At 38.9% G+C, this 24519-nt stretch overlaps 1 protein-coding gene across 1 annotated transcript; it reads right to left on the bottom strand.

The window, feature by feature from the left end:
- Positions 1 to 1833: 1833 nt before the first annotated feature.
- Positions 1834 to 15404, bottom strand: LOC111197434 (chemerin-like receptor 1). Its single transcript, XM_049470560.1, has 2 exons — positions 15267 to 15404; positions 1834 to 4496 (listed from the first exon to the last, which is right to left on the bottom strand). The coding sequence occupies exon 2, from the start codon at positions 4481 to 4483 to the stop codon at positions 3545 to 3547; it is 939 nt and encodes a 312-aa protein (XP_049326517.1). The 5' UTR covers positions 4484 to 4496; positions 15267 to 15404; the 3' UTR covers positions 1834 to 3544.
- Between the last annotated feature and the right edge of the window lie 9115 nt (positions 15405 to 24519).

Here is a 24519-nt window from a genome sequence, read left to right on the forward strand (position 1 = left end):
AAAAAAAACAGAACAAAATCTTACAAACAAAACTAATGAAAATTAAACCATATAAAACTGGACTGGGCTCGGAAGTGTTTGTAGTGGCTGAAGTCCCTATAAGGTCAAGGCAGCTGCTACACAATTCTGTGACTCCATGGGAAAAAACACTGAAGTCTCCACCTCTTTCTCTCGTTCCAAAACCATGAGCTAGTGTGTGATGTCTGAAACAGGCCATCTTTTGTTCAGGAGTGCATTCATAAGCACTTCATAGTCTGCTTATACACAGATTAGGAAATATAAATATAAAGAGAGCAGGATTTAAGCTCAGTAATGGTATTTCTTAGTGCTCTTAACTTTTAACCGGAGTATTTTGGTCTGCGCATGCTTAAAAACAGACTGTGATAATGAAAATATGTGAGCATAGAAGGACAATACTCTTTTAGAGCGATGCTGAAGATGATGGAGTTTAGTAATACTCATCTTCTAGGTGATGTTTGGTCATGTTGCGGCTTAGTGTATTTTAGTGTGTGTTTTATTGTGTTTAGGTTTTGTGTGATGCTTACATCATGTCTTAGGCCAGGGTGCGAATTAAGACTTCAAATGATTGTAAAAACAATAATTTGGGGGGAGGGGTCAAAAAATGTAAATATACTTCTTACATATGATGTTAAATACTATAAAAGCAATGCAGTATCTATGCCTGAAAGAATATTGTGATATAATTTCAAGCCCCTCTAAAGTGGATCATACCATTCCATATCAATAATCATTCCTCTCCTTTACCTGCTGCTGCCTCATTATTGGTCAGATGGCCTGTGTTAAAGTTAAGGTACGCAAGCTGCTCAAGTTACAGCATTATGGGTAGCGCTATCTACTTAGCTTGTTTAAATATGCACTCTAAACACTTTTCCTTACATAAATAAATGAATTTGCTATCCCACTTTAAATGCTGCTAATTTACCATTCCGCCTTAAATACCGCTGTTGCGGCACACAGGCTTCAGACTGTAGATAACCTTAAAGTGGATGGTTTAATGATGGACAGTGTCTCGTTTTGTCAAGTGTCATTTTGTAGATGATGTCTCAATAGTCCAAGATTGGAAATATTGTCATTTTAACAAGAGTAAGCTTGGCTTTATTGTGAAAGAGGAAAGCTAGTCTAGCTTTCACTTTCTCCTAAAGATCAATAATATGTGGAGGGGAAGACAGAGATGTCCAGCCAGATGGCTAAGTATTTGTAAAATTTAACAAACTCCAAAGTCATGCCATTGGAACAGCTGATTTTGGGAGGGTGGGAGGCATCAATTTTTAGACTAAAGAGGATGCATTTGGTCTTATTAGGATTGAGGCAGAGATGAAAATTGTAAAAGAACAGCTCTACTCAGGTGAGGCTCAGTTGAAGTGTAGAAGCTGTAGAATGGAGTGAAGGGCCAACTGAATAAAGGATGGTGTCATCAGAGTATAGATGGATTTTAGAGCTACTAGCAACTTTGGCTACCTCATTAATGTAGATGGAAAAAGGTTGGTCCCAAGATGGAGCCCTGAGGGAAACCTTTGGGGATGATCAATGAATCTGACATGATGTTTTTTTTGTTTTCAGCTGCTGGATACTTTCAGATAAATAGTTGGCAAACCAATCACAGCAGGTGGAGGACAGACCAATGGTGGAAAGCTGACATAAGATCAACTGAATCAACAGCTTTAGCAAGATCAATAAAGGCAGTTACGCAGGTCTTTTTGCTGTCTAATGCTGTAAAAATGTCATCAAGGAACTGTAATAGCAGTCAAACAACCATGAACAGCACAAAAACCAGAACGAAGCTAAGATAGGAATAATGTCACACTTCTTACAGCAGTTTTATTTATGACATTTATTGAATTATTACATGGTGATAAAATTAAATTTACATGCCAAAAATCTTAAGATTATTTTAAATTGATCATGACATGTTAACTTTCTTAGAGGACAGCTTAGTAACACCTGCACCTGAAGTTGTAAGGTGTTATCTTGTGGGTTTAACACTAGCCAGCGCACTCATGGCAAGAAGACTTTATCAAAGTGCACTATAGGCTCCTGTGGTGCAGCCTAAACTTTTATCCTTAATGGTACTTTTCCCCCTTACATTACTTTTACTTTTATACTTTAAGTAGTTTTGAAATTGAAAGTACTTTTACACTTTTACTAAAAAAGTGAAAAGCTAGAGTTGATGCCTTTACTTCCAAATAAGTAATTTAAACACTAGTATCTATACTTCTACCTACAGAGTGATGAACTTCAATACATTTGATACCTTTTACAGAGGTCAGTGTAGTGTTTTATACCTGTTCCATGACTTTTGGCATATCAGTGTATTATAATATTGGGTTAGTGTCTGTTTTATATGCTGGATATAAAATTGGTGGTTAGAATGTTATCTGCAGTTAATATAATGCAGTATTGAATTACAGTTAATCAAGGAATACACAAATATACACTCAAAGTAATAGTTTCACTCAGAAGGATTTTAGTGCTATTTGGAAGGTAGATTTCAGTAACAATAAAGGATTACAAATGTAGACTGATGTGAGCAACTCTTGCTCATATTTACTAAGCTAAATATGTCTTAGCACAAAGTTGTAGAGGTTTCTAATGGTGCTTTTTGAATTGTCTATATTTCTGCATAAATATTTCCAAAACGAATCTTCAGTCCCAAAAGAAGATACAGAGAACCAAGTTAAACAAATGAGACAAAAATAATGTACTCCAACAGCGAGGCATGTAATAGTCAGCAAGGTATGAAAGGACCCCAGAGTGACTTCTAAGCAACTGAAGGCCTCTCTTACATGTTCATGAGTCTACCATCAGGAGAACAGTGGTGTGCATGGCAGGGTTGCAAGGAGAAAGCCAGTTCTCTCTAAAAAGGACTGCTCCCGACTCGTCTGCAGTTCACAAGCCAGAAGGCTATTGAATAAATTAAAGAATAAATTAAAAATTTGGAGAAAGGAAAACACTGCATTCCAGCATAACAAACTCATCCCATCTATCTGTAAAACTTGGATGTTGTAGTATCATGGTTTAGGCCTGTTTTGCTGCATTAATAGAACTATGAATTCTGAATTATATCAGATAACTGAAAAGAAAAATGTCAAGACATCTATCCATAAACTGAATCTCAAGAGAAGGTGGGCTAAAATGACTTCAAGCTGGACTGATCAACAGTTACCGGAAAGTTTAGTTAATACCAGATACTGAGAGCAATTTAGTCTAATTTGTTTAACTGGTTCTCTTTATCTAGATTTAGGAGATAAAATCTGTGAAAATCTGTTTGATTCATATTTATGCAGAAATATCACAAACTCTCAAGCACCACTGTAGCTATAGATATTTCCAGTGATTATATATACTCATGTATCTTTAAAACGTTCCTTTAAAAAGGTTTATAAATACAGCGGTCAAGTTAAAGACAGCAACAAGCTCAGACGAAACAACATTTTTGTCTCACAAAATATTCACTATGTCAGATTAAACAGTCCTCTTTGTTTCCTGTCTTACTCGGGGGAATTCATGTAGTCTGATCCGGGCATTAGACTGTGTTCTGGTCCTCGTTCTCCTCCTGAAGTGCATTTTCAAACTTGGACAGAAATGTGTACGGCTTCATTTTACCATCCCTCCAGATAAAGGCATACAAAAACGGGTTCACACAGCTGTTGGCGCAGGCTAAAATGACGCCAATCACTCGAGGAATATTTTCAGCATAGTTCTTATCCTTTAGTTCCATCAAAGGAAACATGTGAAACTGTATCCAGCAGAGTAAGAAAGCAACAGTCAGTGCCGTCATGATCTTGAAGGGCTTTTTGGACTTTGCAGATTGGTTGTTTCTCAGCTTTCGTTCGATGACGTTGTAACAGACGATAATGATCAGGAACGGGATCACAAATCCAAAAACAAACCGGCACACCACTACAGTGATATGGTCTTGGTCATAGGCAATATCATTGAAACAGACTTGCGTTTGCTTTCTGTAATCAGGCTGAACAGCACGGAAGATGAGTGATGGTGTGCTGATTCCTGCTGAGATGATCCAGATCAGCATGACGATCACAGAGGCCTTTCTGATGGTGCGGTGATTCTGAGCCCACACTGGAAACATAACAGCCACACAGAGGTCCACACTGATGATGACGAGGATAAAGATGCTGCTGAACATGTTGAGGAACATAATGAAGGAAATGAACTTGCACATGAAGAGTCCGAAGATCAAGCCTTCTCTGACTGTGTAGAAAACAGTGAAGGGCAGGGTGCAGCAGAACAGGAAGTTGGAGACAGCCAGACTCAGGTACCAGGTGCTGGTGACTGACTTCTTCACCTTAAACCCAGCGATCCAGATCACCAGACCATTTCCAGCAGAACCCAGGATGAAGATTATCACAAGGGCTGTTGCCATGAACATGCAAGATAGATGTGTGCAGGTTGATACATCTGCAGCTTTGGGTAGGTTGTCATAGATGAAAGTTGAATTCATGATGCCTCTTGATCTGTAAAGCAAACAGAAATCTGCTGACAGGAGTTTGTTTATCCAACAAGAAATTATAAATAACAGTTTAATTATGTGCTAATAGTTATTTGGGCACCAGCACTAAATAAATAAATAATCTTTTGTCTGCAATAACTTTTTTTAACTGCCTTAATTCATTTGTCTGTTTAGAATTATGTAGGATTTAAGACCCAGCAAGACATTTGCTGTAGATTAGTTAAATACTTTCAATGGCTTATTCTGTCACTTTCTGAAATAAACTTTACATGTAGTAACACAACTACAACTTATCAACTTATTTATCAACAATTTATCAACACAACCATCACTTTACATTCAACAACACAACTCCCCCTTTACATTCAACAACACAACTACCCCCTTTACATTCAACACCACAACTACCCCTTTACATTCAACAACACAACTACCCCTTTACATTCAACACCACAACTCCACCCTTACATTCAACAACACAACTACCCCCTTTACATTCAACACCACAACTACCCCTTTACATTCAACAACACAACTACCCCTTTACATTCAACACCACAACTCCACCCTTACATTCAACAACACAACTACCCCCTTTACATTCAACAACACAACTCCCCCTTTACATTCAACAACACAACTCCCCCTTTGCATTCAACAACACAACTCCCCCTTTACATTCAACACCACAACTACCCCTTTACATTCAACAACACAACTACCCCCTTTACATTCAACAACACAACTACCCCTTTACATTCAACACCACAACTCCCCCTTTACATTCAACACCACAACTCCCCCTTTACATTCAACAACACAACTCCCCCTTTACATTCAACACCACAACTACCCCTTTACATTCAACACCACAACTACCCCTTTACATTCAACAACACAACTACCCCTTTACATTCAACACCACAACTACCCCTTTACATTCAACAACACAACTCCCCCTTTACATTCAACAACACAACTACCCCTTTACATTCAACACCACAACTCCCCCTTTACATTCAACAACACAACTCCCCCTTTACATTCAACAACACAACTACCCCTTTACATTCAACACCACAACTACCCCTTTACATTCAACAACACAACTCCCCCTTTACATTCAACACCACAACTACCCCTTTACATTCAACACCACAACTACCCCTTTACATTCAACAACACAACTACCCCTTTACATTTAACAACACAACTACCCCTTTACATTCAACAACACAACTACCCCTTTACATTCAACAACACAACTCCCTCTTTACATTCAACAACACAACTCCCCCTTTACATTTAACAACACAACTACTCCTTTACATTCAACACCACAACTACCCCTTTACATTCAACAACACAACTACCCCCTTTACATTCAACACCACAACTCCCCCTTTACATTCAACAACACAACTACCCCTTTACATTCAACAACACAACTACCCCTTTACATTCAACACCACAACTACCCCTTTACATTCAACACCACAACTACCCCTTTACATTCAACAACACAACTACCCCTTTACATTTAACAACACAACTACCCCTTTACATTCAACAACACAACTACCCCTTTACATTCAACAACACAACTCCCTCTTTACATTCAACAACACAACTCCCCCTTTACATTTAACAACACAACTACTCCTTTACATTCAACACCACAACTCCCCCTTTACATTCAACAACACAACTCCCCCTTTACATTCAACAACACAACTACCCCTTTACATTCAACACCACAACTACCCCTTTACATTCAACAACACAACTACCCCCTTTACATTCAACACCACAACTCCCCCTTTACATTCAACAACACAACTACCCCTTTACATTCAACAACACAACTACCCCCTTTACATTCAACAACACAACTCCCCCTTTACATTCAACAACACAACTCCCCCTTTACATTCAACAATACAACTACCCCTTTACATTCAACACCACAACTACCCCTTTACATTCAACAACACAACTCCCCCTTTACATTCAACAACACAACTACCCCTTTACATTCAACAATACAACTACCCCTTTACATTCAACAACACAACTACCCCTTTACATTCAACAACACAACTCCCTCTTTACATTCAACAACACAACTACCCCTTTACATTCAACAACACAACTACCCCTTTACATTCAACACCACAACTACCCCTTTACATTCAACAACACAACTACCCCTTTACATTCAAGAACACAACTCCCTCTTTACATTCAACAACACAACTACCCCTTTACATTCAACAACACAACTCCCTCTTTACATTCAACAACACAACTACCCCTTTACATTCAACAACACAACTACCCCTTTACATTCAACAACACAACTACCCCTTTACATTCAACAATACAACTCCCCCTTTACATTCAACAACACAACTACCCCTTCACATTCAACACCACAACTACCCCTTTACATTAAACAACACCACTACCCCTTTACATTCAACAACACAACTACACCTTTACATTCAACAATACAACTCCCCCTTTACATTCAACAACACAACTACCCCTTCACATTCAACACCACAACTACCCCTTTACATTCAACAACACCACTACCCCTTTACATTCAACAACACAACTACACCTTTACATTCAACAATACAACTCCCCCTTTACATTCAACAACACAACTACCCCTTCACATTCAACACCACAACTACCCCTTTACATTCAACAACACCACTACCCCTTTACATTCAACACCACAACTACCCCTTTACATTCAACAACACAACTCCCCCTTTACATTCAACAATACAACTCCCCCTTTACATTCAACAATACAACTACCCCTTTACATTCAACAACACAACTACCCCTTTACATTCAACAACACAACTACCCCTTTACATTCAACAACACAACTCCCCCTTTACATTCAACAACACAACTACCCCTTTACATTCAACAACACAACTACCCCCTTTACATTCAACACCACAACTACCCCTTTACATTCAACACCACAACTCCCCCTTTACATTCAACAACACAACTCCCCCTTTACATTCAACAACACAACTACCCCTTTACATTCAACAACACAACTACCCCTTCACATTCAACAACACAACTACCCCTTTACATTCAACACCACAACTACCCCTTTACATTCAACAACACAACTACCCCTTTACATTCAACAACACAACTACCCCTTTACATTCAACACCACAACTACCCCTTTACATTCAACAACACAACTCCCCCTTTACATTAAACAACACAACTACCCCTTTACATTCAACACCACAACTACCCCTTTACATTCAACAACACAACTACCCCTTTACATTTAACAACACAACTATCACTTTACATTCAACAACACAACTCCCCCATTACATTCAACAACACAACTCTCCCTTTACATTCAACAACACAACTACCCCTTTACATTCAACACCACAACTCCCCCTTTACATTCAACAACACAACTACCCCTTTACATTCAACAACACAACTACCCCCTTTACATTCAACAACACAACTACCCCTTTACATTCAACACCACAACTCCCCCTTTACATTCAACACCACAACTATCACTTTACATTCAACAACACAACTACCTCTTTACATTCAACAACACAACTCCCCCTTTACATTCAACACCACAACTACCCCTTTACATTCAACAACACAACTACCCCTTTACATTCAACACCACAACTACCCCTTTACATTCAACAACACAACTACCCCTTTACATTCAACAACACAACTACCCCTTTACATTCAACAACACAACTACCCCTTTACATTCAACAACACAACTACCCCTTTACATTCAACAACACAACTACCCCTTTACATTCAACAACACAACTACCCCCTTTACATTCAACAACACAACTACCCCTTTACATTCAACAACACAACTACCCCTTTACATTCAACACCACAACTCCCCCTTTACATTCAACAACACAACTACCCCCTTTACATTCAACAACACAACTACCCCTTTACATTCAACAACACAACTACCCCTTTACATTCAACAACACAACTATCACTTTACATTCAACAACACAACTACCCCTTTACATTCAACAACACAACTACCCCTTTACATTCAACAACACCACTATCACTTTACATTCAACACCACAACTCCCCCTTTACATTCAACAACACAAATAACCCTTTACATTCAACAACACCACTATCACTTTACATTCAACACCACAACTCCCCCTTTACATTCAACAACACAAATACCCCTTTACATTCAACAACACAACTACCCCTTTACATTCAACAACACAACTACCCCTTTACATTCAACAACACAAATAACCCTTTACATTCAACAACACCACTATCACTTTACATTCAACACCACAACTCCCCCTTTACATTCAACAACACAAATACCCCTTTACATTCAACAACACAACTACCCCTTTACATTCAACAACACAAATACCCCTTTACATTCAACAACACAACTACCCCTTTACATTCAACACCACAACTCCCCCTTTACATTCAACAACACAACTCCCCCTTTACATTCAACACCACAACTACCCCTTTACATTCAACACCACAACTCCCCCTTTACATTCAACACCACAACTCCCCCTTTACATTCAACAACACAACTCCCCCTTTACATTCAACAACACAACTACCCCTTTACATTCAACACCACAACTCCCCCTTTACATTCAACAACACAACTACCCCTTTACATTCAACAACACAACTCCCCCTTTACATTCAACAACACAACTACCCCTTTACATTCAACACCACAACTCCCCCTTTACATTCAACACCACAACTCCCCCTTTACATTCAACAACACAAATACCCCTTTACATTCAACAACACAACTCCCCCTTTACATTCAACAACACAACTACCCCTTTACATTCAACAACACAACTACTCCTTTACATTCAACAACACAACTACTCCTTTACATTCAACAACACAACTACCCCTTTACATTCAACACCACAACTCCCCCTTTACATTCAACAACACAACTACCCCTTTACATTCAACAACACAACTATCACTTTACATTCAACACCACAACTACCCCTTTACATTCAACAACACAACTATCACTTTACATTTAACAACAAAACTACCCCTTTACATTCAACAACACAACTACCCCTTTACATTCAACAACACAACTCCCCCTTTACATTCAACAACACAACTACCCCTTTACATTCAACAACACAACTACCCCTTTACATTCAACAACACAACTACCCCTTTACATTCAACAACACAACTCCCCCTTTACATTCAACAACACAACTACCCCTTTACATTCAACAACACAACTACCCCTTTACATTCAACAACACAACTACCCCTTTACATTCAACAACACAACTACCCCTTTACATTCAACAACACAACTCCCCCTTTACATTCAACACCACAACTACCCCTTTACATTCAACAACACAACTATCACTTTACATTTATCAACACAACTATCACTTTACATTCAACAACACAACTACCCCTTTACATTCAACAACACAACTACCCCTTTACATTCAACAACACAACTCCCCCTTTACATTCAACAACACAACTCCCCCTTTACATTCAACAACACAACTACCCCTTTACATTCAACAACACAACTATCACTTTACATTTATCAACACAACTATCACTTTACATTCAACAACACAACTACCCCTTTACATTCAACAACACAACTACCCCTTTACATTCAACAACACAACTACCCCTTTACATTCAACAACACAACTACCCCTTTACATTCAACAACACAACTATCACTTTACATTTATCAACACAACTATCACTTTACATTCAACAACACAACTACCCCTTTACATTCAACAACACAACTACCCCTTTACATTCAACAACACAACTCCCCCTTTACATTCAACACCACAACTATCACTTTACATTTATCAACACAACTACCCCTTTACATTCAACAACACAACTACCCCTTTACATTCAACAACACAACTCCCCCTTTACATTCAACAACACAACTACCCCTTTACATTCAACACCACAACTCCCCCTTTACATTCAACAACACAACTACCCCTTTACATTCAACACCACAACTCCCCCTTTACATTCAACAACACAACTACCCCTTTACATTCAACAACACAACTATCACTTTACATTCAACACCACAACTACCCCTTTACATTCAACAACACAACTATCACTTTACATTTAACAACAAAACTACCCCTTTACATTCAACAACACAACTACCCCTTTACATTCAACAACACAACTACCCCTTTACATTCAACACCACAACTATCACTTTACATTCAACACCACAACTCCCCCTTTACATTCAACAACACAACTCCCCCTTTACATTCAACAACACAACTCCCCCTTTACATTCAACACCACAACTCCCCCTTTACATTCAACAACACAACTCCCCCTTTACATTCAACAACACAACTACCCCTTTACATTCAACAACACAACTACCCCTTTACATTCAACAACACAACTCCCCCTTTACATTCAACAACACAACTACCCCCTTTACATTCAACAACACAACTACCCCTTTACATTCAACAACACAACTACCCCTTTACATTCAACAACACAACTCCCCCTTTACATTCAACAACACCACTATCCCTTTACATTCAACAACACAACTCCCCCTTTACATTCAACAATACAACTACCCCTTTACATTCAACAACACAACTACCCCTTTACATTCAACACCACAACTCCCCCTTTACATTCAACAACACAACTCCCCCTTTACATTCAACAATACAACTACCCCTTTACATTCAACACCACAACTCCCCCTTTACATTCAACAACACAACTCCCCCTTTACATTCAACAACACAACTACCCCTTTACATTCAACAACACAACTACCCCTTTACATTCAACAACACAACTCCCCCTTTACATTCAACAACACAACTCCCCCTTTACATTCAACAACACAACTCCCCCTTTACATTCAACAACACCACTATCCCTTTACATTCAACAACACAACTACCCCTTTACATTCAACAACACAACTACCCCTTTACATTCAACAACACAACTACCCCTTTACATTCAACAACACAACTCCCCCTTTACATTCAACAACACAACTACCCCTTTACATTCAACAACACAACTCCCCCTTTACATTCAACAACACCACTATCCCTTTACATTCAACAACACAACTCCCCCTTTACATTCAACAACACAACTATCACTTTACATTCAACACCACAACTCCCCCTTTACATTCAACAACACAACTACCCCTTTACATTCAACAACACAACTATCACTTTACATTCAACACCACAACTACCCCTTTACATTCAACAACACAACTCCCCCTTTACATTCAACAACACAACCACCCCTTTACATTCAACAACACAACTATCACTTTACATTCAACAACACAACTCCCCCTTTACATTCAACACCACAACTACCCCTTTACATTCAACAACACAACTACCCCTTTACATTCAACAACACAACTACCCCTTCACATTCAACAACACAACTCCCCCTTTACATTCAACACCACAACTACCCCTTCACATTCAACAACACAACTACCCCTTTACATTCAACAACACAACTACCCCTTCACATTCAACAACACAACTCCCCCTTTACATTCAACAACACAACTACCCCTTTACATTCAACAACACAACTACCCCTTTACATTCAACAACACAACTACCCCCTTTACATTCAACAACACAACTCCCCCTTTACATTCAACAACACAACTACCCCTTTACATTCAACAACACAACTACCCCTTTACATTCAACAACACAACTACCCCCTTTACATTCAACAACACAACTCCCCCTTTACATTCAACACCACAACTACCTCTTTACATTCAACAACACAACTCCCCCTTTACATTCAACAACACCACTATCACTTTACATTCAACACCACAACTACCCCTTTACATTCAACAACACAACTATCACTTTACATTCAACAACACAACTACCCCTTTACATTCAACAACACAACTACCCCCTTTACATTCAACACCACAACTCCCCCTTTACATTCAACACCACAACTCCCCCTTTACATTCAACAACACAACTCCCCCTTTACATTCAACAACACAACTACCCCTTCACATTCAACACCACAACTACCCCTTTACATTCAACAACACAACTCCCCCTTTACATTCAACAACACAACTCCCCCTTTACATTCAACAACACAACTACCCCTTCACATTCAACACCACAACTACCCCTTTACATTCAACAACACAACTACCCCCTTTACATTCAACACCACAACTCCCCCTTTACATTCAACACCACAACTCCCCCTTTACATTCAACAACACAACTCCCCCTTTACATTCAACAACACAACTCCCCCTTTACATTCAACAACACAACTACCCCTTCACATTCAACACCACAACTACCCCTTCACATTCAACACCACAACTCCCCCTTTACATTAAACACCACAACTACCCCTTTACATTCAACAACACAACTACCCCTTTACATTCAACACCACAACTACCCCTTTACATTCAACACCACAACTACCCCTTTACATTCAACAACACAACTACCCCTTTACATTCAACAACACAACTACCCCTTTACATTCAACAACACAACTACCCCTTTACATTCAACAACACAACTCCCCCTTTACATTCAACAACACAACTACCCCTTTACATTCAACAACACAACTACCCCTTTACATTCAACAACACAACTACCCCTTTACATTCAACAACACAACTCCCCCTTTACATTCAACAACACAACTACCCCTTTACATTCAACAACACAACTACCCCTTTACATTCAACAACACAACTACCCCTTTACATTCAACAACACAACTCCCCCTTTACATTCAACAACACAACTCCCCCTTTACATTCAACAACACAACTACCCCTTTACATTTAACAACACAACTCCCTCTTTACATTCAACAATACAACTACCCCTTTACATTCAACACCACAACTCCCCCTTTACATTCAACAACACAACTACCCCTTTACATTCAACAACACAACTACCCCCTTTACATTCAATAACACAACTCCCCCTTTACATTCAACAACACAACTCCCCCTTTACATTCAACAACACAACTCCCCCTTTACATTCAACACCTCAACTCCCCCTTTACATTCAATAACACAACTCCCCCTTTACATTCAACAACACAACTCCCCCTTTACATTCAACAACACAACTCCCCCTTTACATTCAACAACACAACTCCCCCTTTACATTCAACAACACAACTCCCCCTTTACATTCAACAACACAACTACCCCTTCACATTCAACACCACAACTACCCCTTTACATTCAACAACACAACTACCCCTTTACATTCAACAACACAACTACCCCTTTACATTAAACAACACAACTACCCCCTTTACATTCAACACCACAACTCCCCCTTTACATTCAACAACACAACTACCCCTTTACATTCAACAACACAACTACCCCTTTACATTCAACAACACAACTACCCCCTTTACATTCAACAACACAACTCCCCCTTTACAATCAACACCACAACTCCCCCTTTACATTCAACAACACAACTCCCCCTTTACATTCAACAACACAACTACCCCTTTACATTCAACAACACAACTACCCCTTTACATTCAACAACACAACTCCCCCTTTACATTCAACAACACAACTCCCCCTTTACATTCAACAACACAACTACCCCTTTACATTCAACACCACAACTCCCCCTTTACATTCAACAACACAACTATCACTTTACATTCAACAACACAACTACCCCTTTACATTCAACACCACAACTACCCCTTCACATTCAACACCACAACTCCCCCTTTACATTCAACAACACAACTACCCCTTCACATTCAACACCACAACTACCCCTTTACATTCAACAACACAACTACCCCCTTTACATTCAACACCACAACTACCCCTTTACATTCAACACCACAACTACCCCTTCACATTCAACACCACAACTCCCCCTTTACATTCAACAACACAACTACCCCTTCACATTCAACACCACAACTCCCCCTTTACATTCAACACCACAACTCCCCCTTTACATTCAACACCACAACTCCCCCTTTACATTCAACACCACAACTCCCCCTTTACATTCAACAACACAACTCCCCCTTTACATTCAACACCACAACTACCCCTTTACATTCAACACCACAACTACCCCTTTACATTTAACAACACAACTCCCCCTTTACATTCAACAACACAAATACCCCTTTACATTCAACAACACAACTCCCCCTTTACATTCAACAACACAACTCCCTCTTTACATTCAACAACACAACTCCCCCTTTACATTCAACAACACAACTACCCCTTCACATTCAACACCACAACTACCCCTTCACATTCAACACCACAACTCCCCCTTTACATTAAACACCACAACTACCCCTTTACATTTAACAACACAACTACCCCTTTACATTCAACAACACAACTACCCCTTTACATTCAACACCACAACTCCCCCTTTACATTCAACAACACAACTACCCCTTTACATTCAACAACACAACTACCCCTTTACATTCAACAACACAACTCCCCCTTTACATTCAACAACACGACTACCACTTTATATTTAACAATCAGCTACCCCTTTACATTCAAGAATTTTCTTACCTTAAATAACAAAAGTTGTGGTCTTTTCTTTCTGGTGGTGAACAGAGTTCTGGTGTGGCTGGATCATTAGCTGCAGGAATTTTCCAGTGCACAAAGACTCCACCCCCTCTATTTCTCGACTGTGTAGATTTGGATCAAAATAGCAGAGAGAGAGTTTCTTGGAACAGCATCCTGTTTATACATCCTGTCCAATCCTGATGTTGCCTTTCCTAATGGTCTCCATATGGAGTTTCCATGAGAATCTAATGTTAAGCAGATGTTTTGACTGCTCTGGATACACATACAATGTATCACAAAAGTGAGTTACATTACTGCAGATATTTAAGTATATCTTTTCATTGGAGAACACTGATAAAATGACACTTTGACACAATGAAAAGTAGTCTGTGTGCAGCTTATATAATATTGTAAATTTATTCTTCCCTCAAAATAACTCAATATACAGCAATTAATGTTTAAACTACTGACAGCAAAAGTGAGTACACCCCTAAGAGACTACACCCTGAATGTCCAAATTGGGCACTGCTTGTCATTTTCCCTTCAAAATGTCATGTAACTCGTTAGTGTTACTAGGTCTCAGGTGTGCATAGGGAGCAGGTGTGTTCAATTTTGTAGTACAGCTTTCACACACTCGCATGGTCAGTAAAAGTTCCAACATGGCACCTCATGGCAAATAACTCTCTGGTGGACATGTCCAAACAGGGGGCCTGGACCAAGTGGGAGCATATAGCTGACCATAAGATGACCTGGACAGAACTGTGGAAGGTGGAACCACACCATTTCAAGTTCTTAGTCCAGTCACCAAGCAGGTGCTATTACTAGAGCTAACTGTCCCCTGGGAAGAACGAGTGGAGGAGGCAAATGCTAGAAAGAACGTCAAGTATGCAGACCTGGTGGCGGAGTGTCAAACCAATGGGTGGAAAGCCCGCTGCGAGCCGATAGAAGTGGGCTGCAGGGGCTTCGCAGGCCAGTCTGTACATCGGGTCCTCGGACTCCTAGGGATCTGTGGACTGCATAGGAAAAGAGCCATAAAGAACATCATGGAGGCTGCGGAGAAAGCTTCTCGTTGGCTCTGGTTGAAGAGGGGGGATGCGTGGCGTAGTGCACTACCTGGACACAAGTCGGGGCCTGATCAACCCCGGCTGGGTCACCTTGTTGCACCATGAGGTGTATTGTAGTACTAATCTGAGAATGTTTAAAGATGATTTGTTGCGCTACATGAAGATGGCCAAAGCTACAAGAAGATTGCCAACACCCTGAAACTGAGCAGAACAGACCTCGCGTTGGCTGTCTGAAGAAGCTCATGTGCTCAGTGTCAACCTGTAAAGCTCTGGTAAACTAGAAAATAATTAAAGGCAGTTCTGTAAAAATAATTAAAACATTATTATCTCAGGGTTATGTGAGGTAATGTAAGGAGTGTAAGGTGCAGGTAACTAATCTAGCTTTAATACAGGTAGTGTGAGGTAATGCAAGTTGTGTGTTAAAATGCAGGTAGTGTGAAGTAATGTGCTATTGCAGGTAATGTGAGGTATGCAGGTAGTGTGAGGTAATGCATGTACTATTAGGTAATGCAAATTGTGTATGGTAAAGCAGGTAGTGTGAGGTAATGCAGGTAGTATTAAGTAATGCAGGTAGTGTGAGGTAATGCAGGTAGTGTGAGGCAATGCAGGTAATATTAAGTAATGCAGGTAGTGTGAGATAAGGCAGGTAGCATAAAGTAATGCAAATTGTTTGTAATAGTGCAGATAGTGAGGTAATGTGGTAATGTCAATAGTATGTGGTAATGCAGGTAGTATTGGGTAATGCAAGTTGCGTATGGTAATGTAGGTATTGTAAGGTAATGCAGGAAGTGTGAGATAATGCCAGTAGTATGAGGTATGGCAGGTAAGTGTGAAACAGTAAGGCTACTGTTTTTTGTGTTTTTTTATTATTGTCTTTCACTTAGACCACATTGGGTAATGGTGTTTAATGTTGTTAAATTGTGATCCTCCATGTTCACACTGGAACGCGACCAGCCGCTTGTGTTGCCCCGCGTTTGTAGCTCGTGGGCAGTGTTGGGAAGTAATGGATTACATGTAACGATGTTACGTAATCAGATTACAAATTATGAGTAACTGTAATACGCTACAGTTACTGCTTCAGTAAGTGGTAATCAGATTACAGTTACTCTGCTAAAATAAATGGATTACATTGCGGTACTTTCCTATTTTTGGTCTTCCAATCCAACACTGACAAAACACAATCACATTAACACGCGCACACACACACTAGAGGTTAGATTGGGCCCAAAAAATTCGACCCGACCCAGCCCGAGCCCGTGCATGTTCTGCCCGAGCCCGACCTGACCCGTACCATAAACTGCCATTATGAGTCCGACCCGACCCGACCCTCCCCTGTCTGTTTTCGGGCAGTTTGAATGAGCAAGATATGATCAGAATTATGTTAATTAACACTGTAACATAGAAGCATAGAACTATTATTTAATTCAAATGATTTTTAAGAACAGCTACACACAATGCTGCAAGTCAAACGCGGAGGCGTTTCACTCATCGTGTCCACTTCATATTGTTCATCAGTAATCTGGTAAAAAGAAAAGGAAGAAAATAGACTGGCTTACATTACCAGTCTTTTTCATTGCATTTTAGTTATAGAGAAAATTAGTAATCTTGAAATGAAATTCACCTGTATGACTGTCCCAGGGAACAACCCTGCATCATATTCCACAAGGACCCACTGTCTAACCTCTATGGTAGGCTCAGCGTGATCAGGGCTTTCCTCTCTTTCAAAGAAGGTATGGACACATGGAGAGAAGCACTGGCAATCTTTCTTACAAAAACATGACACTTGCCTTGTGCTGATGACTCCAGGTTTTATGGATGTAAGCTGTGTGATTAAATCATGTAAATTAAATTTAATTAGAGAAACATAAAACATTCAAATGCCAAAATATCTGAATTATTGTTTGAGACTATGTTTCGTAGAGATAGAATTTATTGTAAGGTTATTTGGGTGTAATGATTTCTAAAGTAGGTTATTAAAATAATTGAATATTGAATTTTGTGATTAAAATAAATGTATTTTCTGGGCTCAACTTAACATATTTACTTTGAACTCACTTGATGTATTTTCATTGTTCCAGGAACTGATTTCAATTGTGGAGGAACCAATTCATCGCTCGCCTTAATGTCTTCCTTTGATGCCTGAAGAATTCTTTTTCAGCTGCTCAAAGAGTGTGTCTGCATCTGGAATGCTTGTTCCATAGAAGACAATTCTGTCTGCAAGATTCTGTAAGGCACCGTCTGGTGCACCCTTACCATGGGATGCCTCTGTAAAGCTCCACGTCACCCACTGAAATCCACGCATGAAAGGCACTGTGGAAGCTAGGTAGAAAGATGTCTTTTTTCTATATTGGGATGTTGGACCGTCTGAAATGAAGTGAATATTTTGGGCATCTGGATACTTTTCTTGTATTTTTCTCATCACTGGGTCAATGTGAGCTCATGTTGCTTTGGCATTGTGCTGCAGACACTGTGAGATAGATGCAAAAGCCTCCACCCTGCCTCCACTGAGGTAGACTACTCCAGTGTGGAGGGTTACTTGTTGAATTCCATCTCCAAAATGGGTCTCCTTGATTTCACGGGTGTATTTGCAGCTGTAGTTTTTACTATAATCTACATGTACTGCCACATCAGTCTCTGGGAGGGTCTCTCTCAAAGTTTTGAGTGCCACAAATTGCTTTATGTTAAATAGATGGATTGCAAAATTTGGTAGATTTTCAATCAACAGGGCCACCAACTTTTCGATTGAAGTGTGCTTCATTTCAAGGAAAATCCTTCTTTACAGTGGATCCATCTTTGCTTGTCGTCTCAATGCTGATAGACCTTGTCACCCAATCCTGCCATGTAACAATGTTCCCTTGTGTCAAAGGATCCAGTGATGTGGGAAATACCTTTTCTTTGCAACTTGGACATCGGCTATGCATGCAGGACATGTTACTTATGTGGCCAAGGGCGTAGGAGCGGGCTTGATATTGGGGGGGGACACATTTGCCAATATGAACTCAAGCCCTCCCTATAGTTTCCTAGAACAACATTTGTGGAAACTACTTTTAATTAAAAGTAAATTATTATTATAAGGTAATTTTACAACCTAAACATGTTACTCCATGTTACAGTTACTGTTGTTAGAAAAAAATATGCATGCAATGTCTGAATTATATACATATACATATATACAACAAAAATTATCAGTTATCACCTAATATTTAAAATAATATAACAGATTTGGTTATTATTATTATTATTATTATTATTATTATGTATTGGCATGTCAATTATGTTGCATATTTACATTTTCTCCTGCGCTTTTATTATTTTTTTCTACTAAGAGCTCATCTTTAGATGGTGTCCTTTTATGTAAAAGAATGAAACTTTACGTTTCATAGAGATTTTTATAAACTTTAGGACATGTGGTCTTACTGTGAACTACAAATGAACAGAAGTCAGGTTAGATCAGTGTTTCTCAACCCTGTTCTTACATATTCTACTGCATATTAACACTGTTCTGCATATTCTAGAGCTTTCTCTGCTTTAAAGGCATTTAATAAAGTGGTGGTATGATGTGTCTAATGCACTGCTGATATACATGATGATTAATTTATGCTCCATAGGGGGCTAAAGGATTTTAACAGGTAAACTCAGTAAATTACTGTTTATTAGCTGATCAGCTGGATCAGGTGGAAAACACAATGAAGTACTGTACTAAATTCTGGCTATCCTCTACATCCATCTTCTAGTTAACTAGTTATCTAAATGAATTTTCCTTCATTATAGCGCTCAGTAAGTCCTGTAATCCTAAATTAATAAACAGTTTGAAAATGAAACAGTAATTAGCTGATCAGGTACAGGGAAAGTTGAACATTACATATATAGTTTAGTTTTTTTCTTTAACCCTGACTCCCAATCTATCTAATTCTAAAGTTATGCTAACTCACTCACACAGCTGCAGTTTATTAATCACAGTGGGTTTTGATCTGTGTGTTTTGATTCAGAGACTTGGCTCACAAGCTTTCTCATTTGCCTCCTCTTGCTGTTGTTGGGAATGGTTTTGAAACCGTTTCTGTTTTTCTTGGCCTTTTGAACATCTTTTGGGCTGTTTATTGTCTTCTTCCTTGTTTCAAGTCTTTGAATTCTTTTGTTGAGATTCTTTAATTCTCTTGTTTTCTCCTTAAGTTTCTCTTCAGTGTTTCTTAATTTTGATCTTAATTTGCTTACAAGTTTTTTTTTCTTGTGTCTGAGGGTGTCGAATGAGGAGTGGATGCTCCCACTGGTCCAGTGTTGGTATTGAACTGTTAGTGAGCTGTGATGTGACCGGGATGTCTTCTATTGAGGATGAATGTTCTTTGAGGTGTTCACTGTTTGAATTTTTGAGTTCTTGATCATTTATTTCTATAAATATAAATTATAAATATAAATTATAGAAATATAAATTATAGAAATATAATTCTGAAATGTATTTTCAGGCTCACTCAGTGAAGAGGCTGGGGTGGTTTCCAGAAGTGCTTGTAGTTGTTTCTTTTTTTTTGTAATATCTGGCTGAGTTTTCCCTCCATTGCTTTTTCTTTTTGTCGTGTTGCTTTTTGGTCAGATCACGTGTTGTCTTTATTTTCCCATTTTGTTTACGTTCCTGATACCTGGAAATGGCAAATATGAAATTATGATATGCATGCATTTTAGTTTTTGTTCAATTCCTTAGTATGGACTGTACACATATACTATGATGTGAAAGTAACTCCTCAACTGGAACAACTATCTGTGTGTTTGTGTATGTGTGTGTTTTTCTAAATTTCCTATAATTTGTCTCCTAACCTCTGTCTCTCTTTTCTTCTGTACTCCTCAAGCTGCTCAGGATTGCTGTAAATTTTCTCCCTAAACTTCGACAGCCTAGCTTTTGCTGCTGCCTTTCTTTTCTCAATAGCTACATGACTGTAAACAAATACACATTGCATAGTACAATAAATTAACAAGATGAAAAAAAACTCTCTAGTTATGTGGTCTAAACGTCTAATTCTGTGTACGGAATTAGATTTGGTGTCAGGCCAGATAAAACGCAACTTTAGGGACCTCTACTGGTGGTCTGCAATAGCTAAGTTAGAATGGTCACTGTAGAAAATGCTCAGGGTAACGCTCAGGTTATGACAATTGGGAAATAAAAAGCATTTGTATTACACCTTCAAATCAAATTCTCATTACTGAAACAGTGCAGCTCATCACTGCACTGTACCGTGGTTATGTATATGGTAACCGTTAAATATTTATTAAGTAAATTGTAGGCTGTATGCTGCTTATTCTTTATTTCATCATATATACAGTGCCCTCCATAATTATTGGCACCCCTGGTTAAGATGTGTTCTTTAGCTTCTCATAAATTGAGTTTTGTTCAAAATAATATAGGACCACGATGGGAAAAAAAAGTAAAGTCCAACCTTTAACTCAAGTAAATTTTAAGGGGGAAATAAAATCCCTGACTAAGAAATAATTATTCTTCATAAAATCACCTGTTCCACAATTATTGGCACCCCTAACAATTCTTAGGAAATAAATTTAATAAAAGTATTTCTGTCACTTCTACAGTAGTTTACGAAGTTGATCAGAGTATGTAGGAACATTTAATTAGTAATTCACAACTTCCTGTTTCCCTGGGGTATAAATATGACGTGACACAGAGGCCATTTATCTTCAACATGGGAAAGACAAAGGAACATACCATTCAAGTGAGGCAGATGTGTGTTGACCTTCACAAGTCAGGCAATGGCTACAAGAAAATCGCTACTCGCCTACACCTGTCCATATCTACTGTCAGAGGAATTATTAAGAAGTTTAAAACAACTGGAACAGTGGTAAACAAGCCTGGACGAGGACGCAAGTTTATTTTGCCACCACGCACAGTGAGGAGGATGATAAGAGAAATAAAAAGTTCTCCAAAGCTCACTGTTACAGAATTGCAACAAATGGTAGCTTCTTGGGGTCACAAAGTCTCCAAAACAACCATCAGGCGCTATCTACATGCCAACAAGCTGTTTGGGAGGCATGCACGGAAGAAACCATTTCTCACTCACAATCATAAACGCAAACGTTTGGAGTTTGCTAAGCGGTACTATGACTTCAACTGGGACCGTGTGCTTTGGTCAGATGAAACAAAGATAGAGCTTTTTGGCAACAAATGCTCTAAGTGGGTCTGGCGTAACACAAGAGCTGAGTATGCAGAAAAGCACCTCATGCCCACTGTGAAATACGGCGGGGGATCAGTGATGCTGTGGGCCTGTTTCTCTTCCAAAGGCCCTGGGAACCTTGTTAGGGTGCATGGCATCATGAATGCTCTAAAATACCAGGACATTTTAAAACAAAATCTGGTGGCTTCTGCCCGAAAGCTGAAGATGGGTCGTCACTGGGTCTTTCAGCAAGATAATGACCCTAAACATGTGGTCAAATCTACACAGAAATGGTTCACCGCACACAGAATCAAGCTCCTCCCATGGCCATCTCAGTCCCCAGACCTCAACCCCATTGAAAACCTGTGGGGTGAGCTGAAGAGGAGAGTGCAGAGGAGAGGACCCAGGTCGTTGGATGATTTAGAGAGAATGTGCAAAGAGGAATGGTCAAAGATCCCTCTTTCTGTATTCTCCCATCTTGTGAAACATTACAGGAGAAGATTAGGTGCTGTTTTGTTGGCAAAAGGGGGTTGTACAAAGTATTAATATCAGGGGTGCTAATAATTGTGGCACACATGATTTGATGTTAAATAATTATTTCTTAATGTGGGATTTTTTTCCTACTGAATAAATTCACTTGAGTTAAAGGTTGTATTTTACTCTTTTTTTCCATCGTGGTCCTATATTATTTTGAACAAAACTCAATTTATGAGAAGCTAAAGAACACATCTTAACCAGGGGTGCCAATAATTATGGAGGGCACTGTATGTTGATGTTTTGTTGGAATTCAGCTTACATGAAGAGATTGTAAATATAAACCATGATTAACCAATAATGCCCTTTTAAAGCATTATTAACATCTGTTAACCACTATTAAGCACTTATGCCTGATGTAAAGTGAAATTTAAACAATTCTAATCCATGTAGAGATGTATTGCCAACAGAAGTAAAAATGTAAAATATATAATATTTATAAACAATCTGGTTCTTGCAAAAGCAAAAATACATTTGGTATTTAATTACTCCAAAATGATACAGAACTATTACATGGGATTAATAGTAAGTCATTTGTTCTTCTTTTGCAGGTTTTATAGCACTCCAACATCTTTTTTACAAAACGGACATTTTTCATAAGTTTGGTATGTAGTGGACTAAACAGAGGTTTTCTGCATCGCTTGGACACACATAAGCACACTACCCCCACTTTACGGCCTATAAGGAAACTTCGACTCCCAGAACACTCTAAAAGCCTTGGAGTAATCTTTTTCAAACAGCCTTAAATTTCAAAATGACATTTCCTGACTATTTCTTCACTCAGCCTCGCTCAAGAGCCCTAAATGCTCAAATTCTGGAGGAACTCTCTTCCCCCACCGTCGTAAATTCCGACAGGCAAGGACCCGCAGCCTTATCTAAACACTCAGCAGAGGGAGGAATTTCTCACTAAGAAGATTTTGCTTAAAATACATATATATTGACTATATAAAAAAGGTGTTTTACAGAATGTTTACTAAATAATGGTATATGTGTCTGGTATATGGTATATGTGTTTGGATGTGTCCTGATTAAATTTTCCTACACATTCAAGTCTGAATCAACAAGGTTTAACTAGCATTTGATAATTTAGCTTTATTTGGTTATCAGTGGTTTAACCATGTATTATCTTTTAAGTGATTTAATTGGGTTTAAATAATAACATGACTCTTGATCTCTTTCTGACAGGGTACCATCCATCGTTGTATTTCTAAGATTATCTTGAATATTACAAAACTGTTTGTGGGCAAAATATATATATATATTACATTTATTGTGATTCAATTGTAAGATTGTTGTTTCCTGAATTTATCCTCACAAACTGGTATGCTGAAGAATGTATTTTGATCCACTGTTTAATTGAGTTTTCTTTTGGTTTTGGTCTATTAGAAAAATAGACCACTAGCTTCACTAGCTGAAGCATGGTGACCATGTGGGGGGTTTTATGGCCCTTTGTGAACAAGATCATCTTCCCCGCCAAAGTTTGAAATTGCTCCTAGACCAATCAAAACA

The sequence above is a fragment of the Astyanax mexicanus genome, chromosome 22, assembly GCF_023375975.1.
Source record: "Astyanax mexicanus isolate ESR-SI-001 chromosome 22, AstMex3_surface, whole genome shotgun sequence".
NCBI lineage: Eukaryota > Metazoa > Chordata > Actinopteri > Characiformes > Acestrorhamphidae > Astyanax > Astyanax mexicanus.

Excerpts from the sequence above, each read along its gene's own strand:
- LOC111197434 (XM_049470560.1), bottom strand. The coding sequence starts at position 4,483 with ATGAATTCAACTTTCATCTATGACAACCTACCCAAAGCTGCAGATGTA.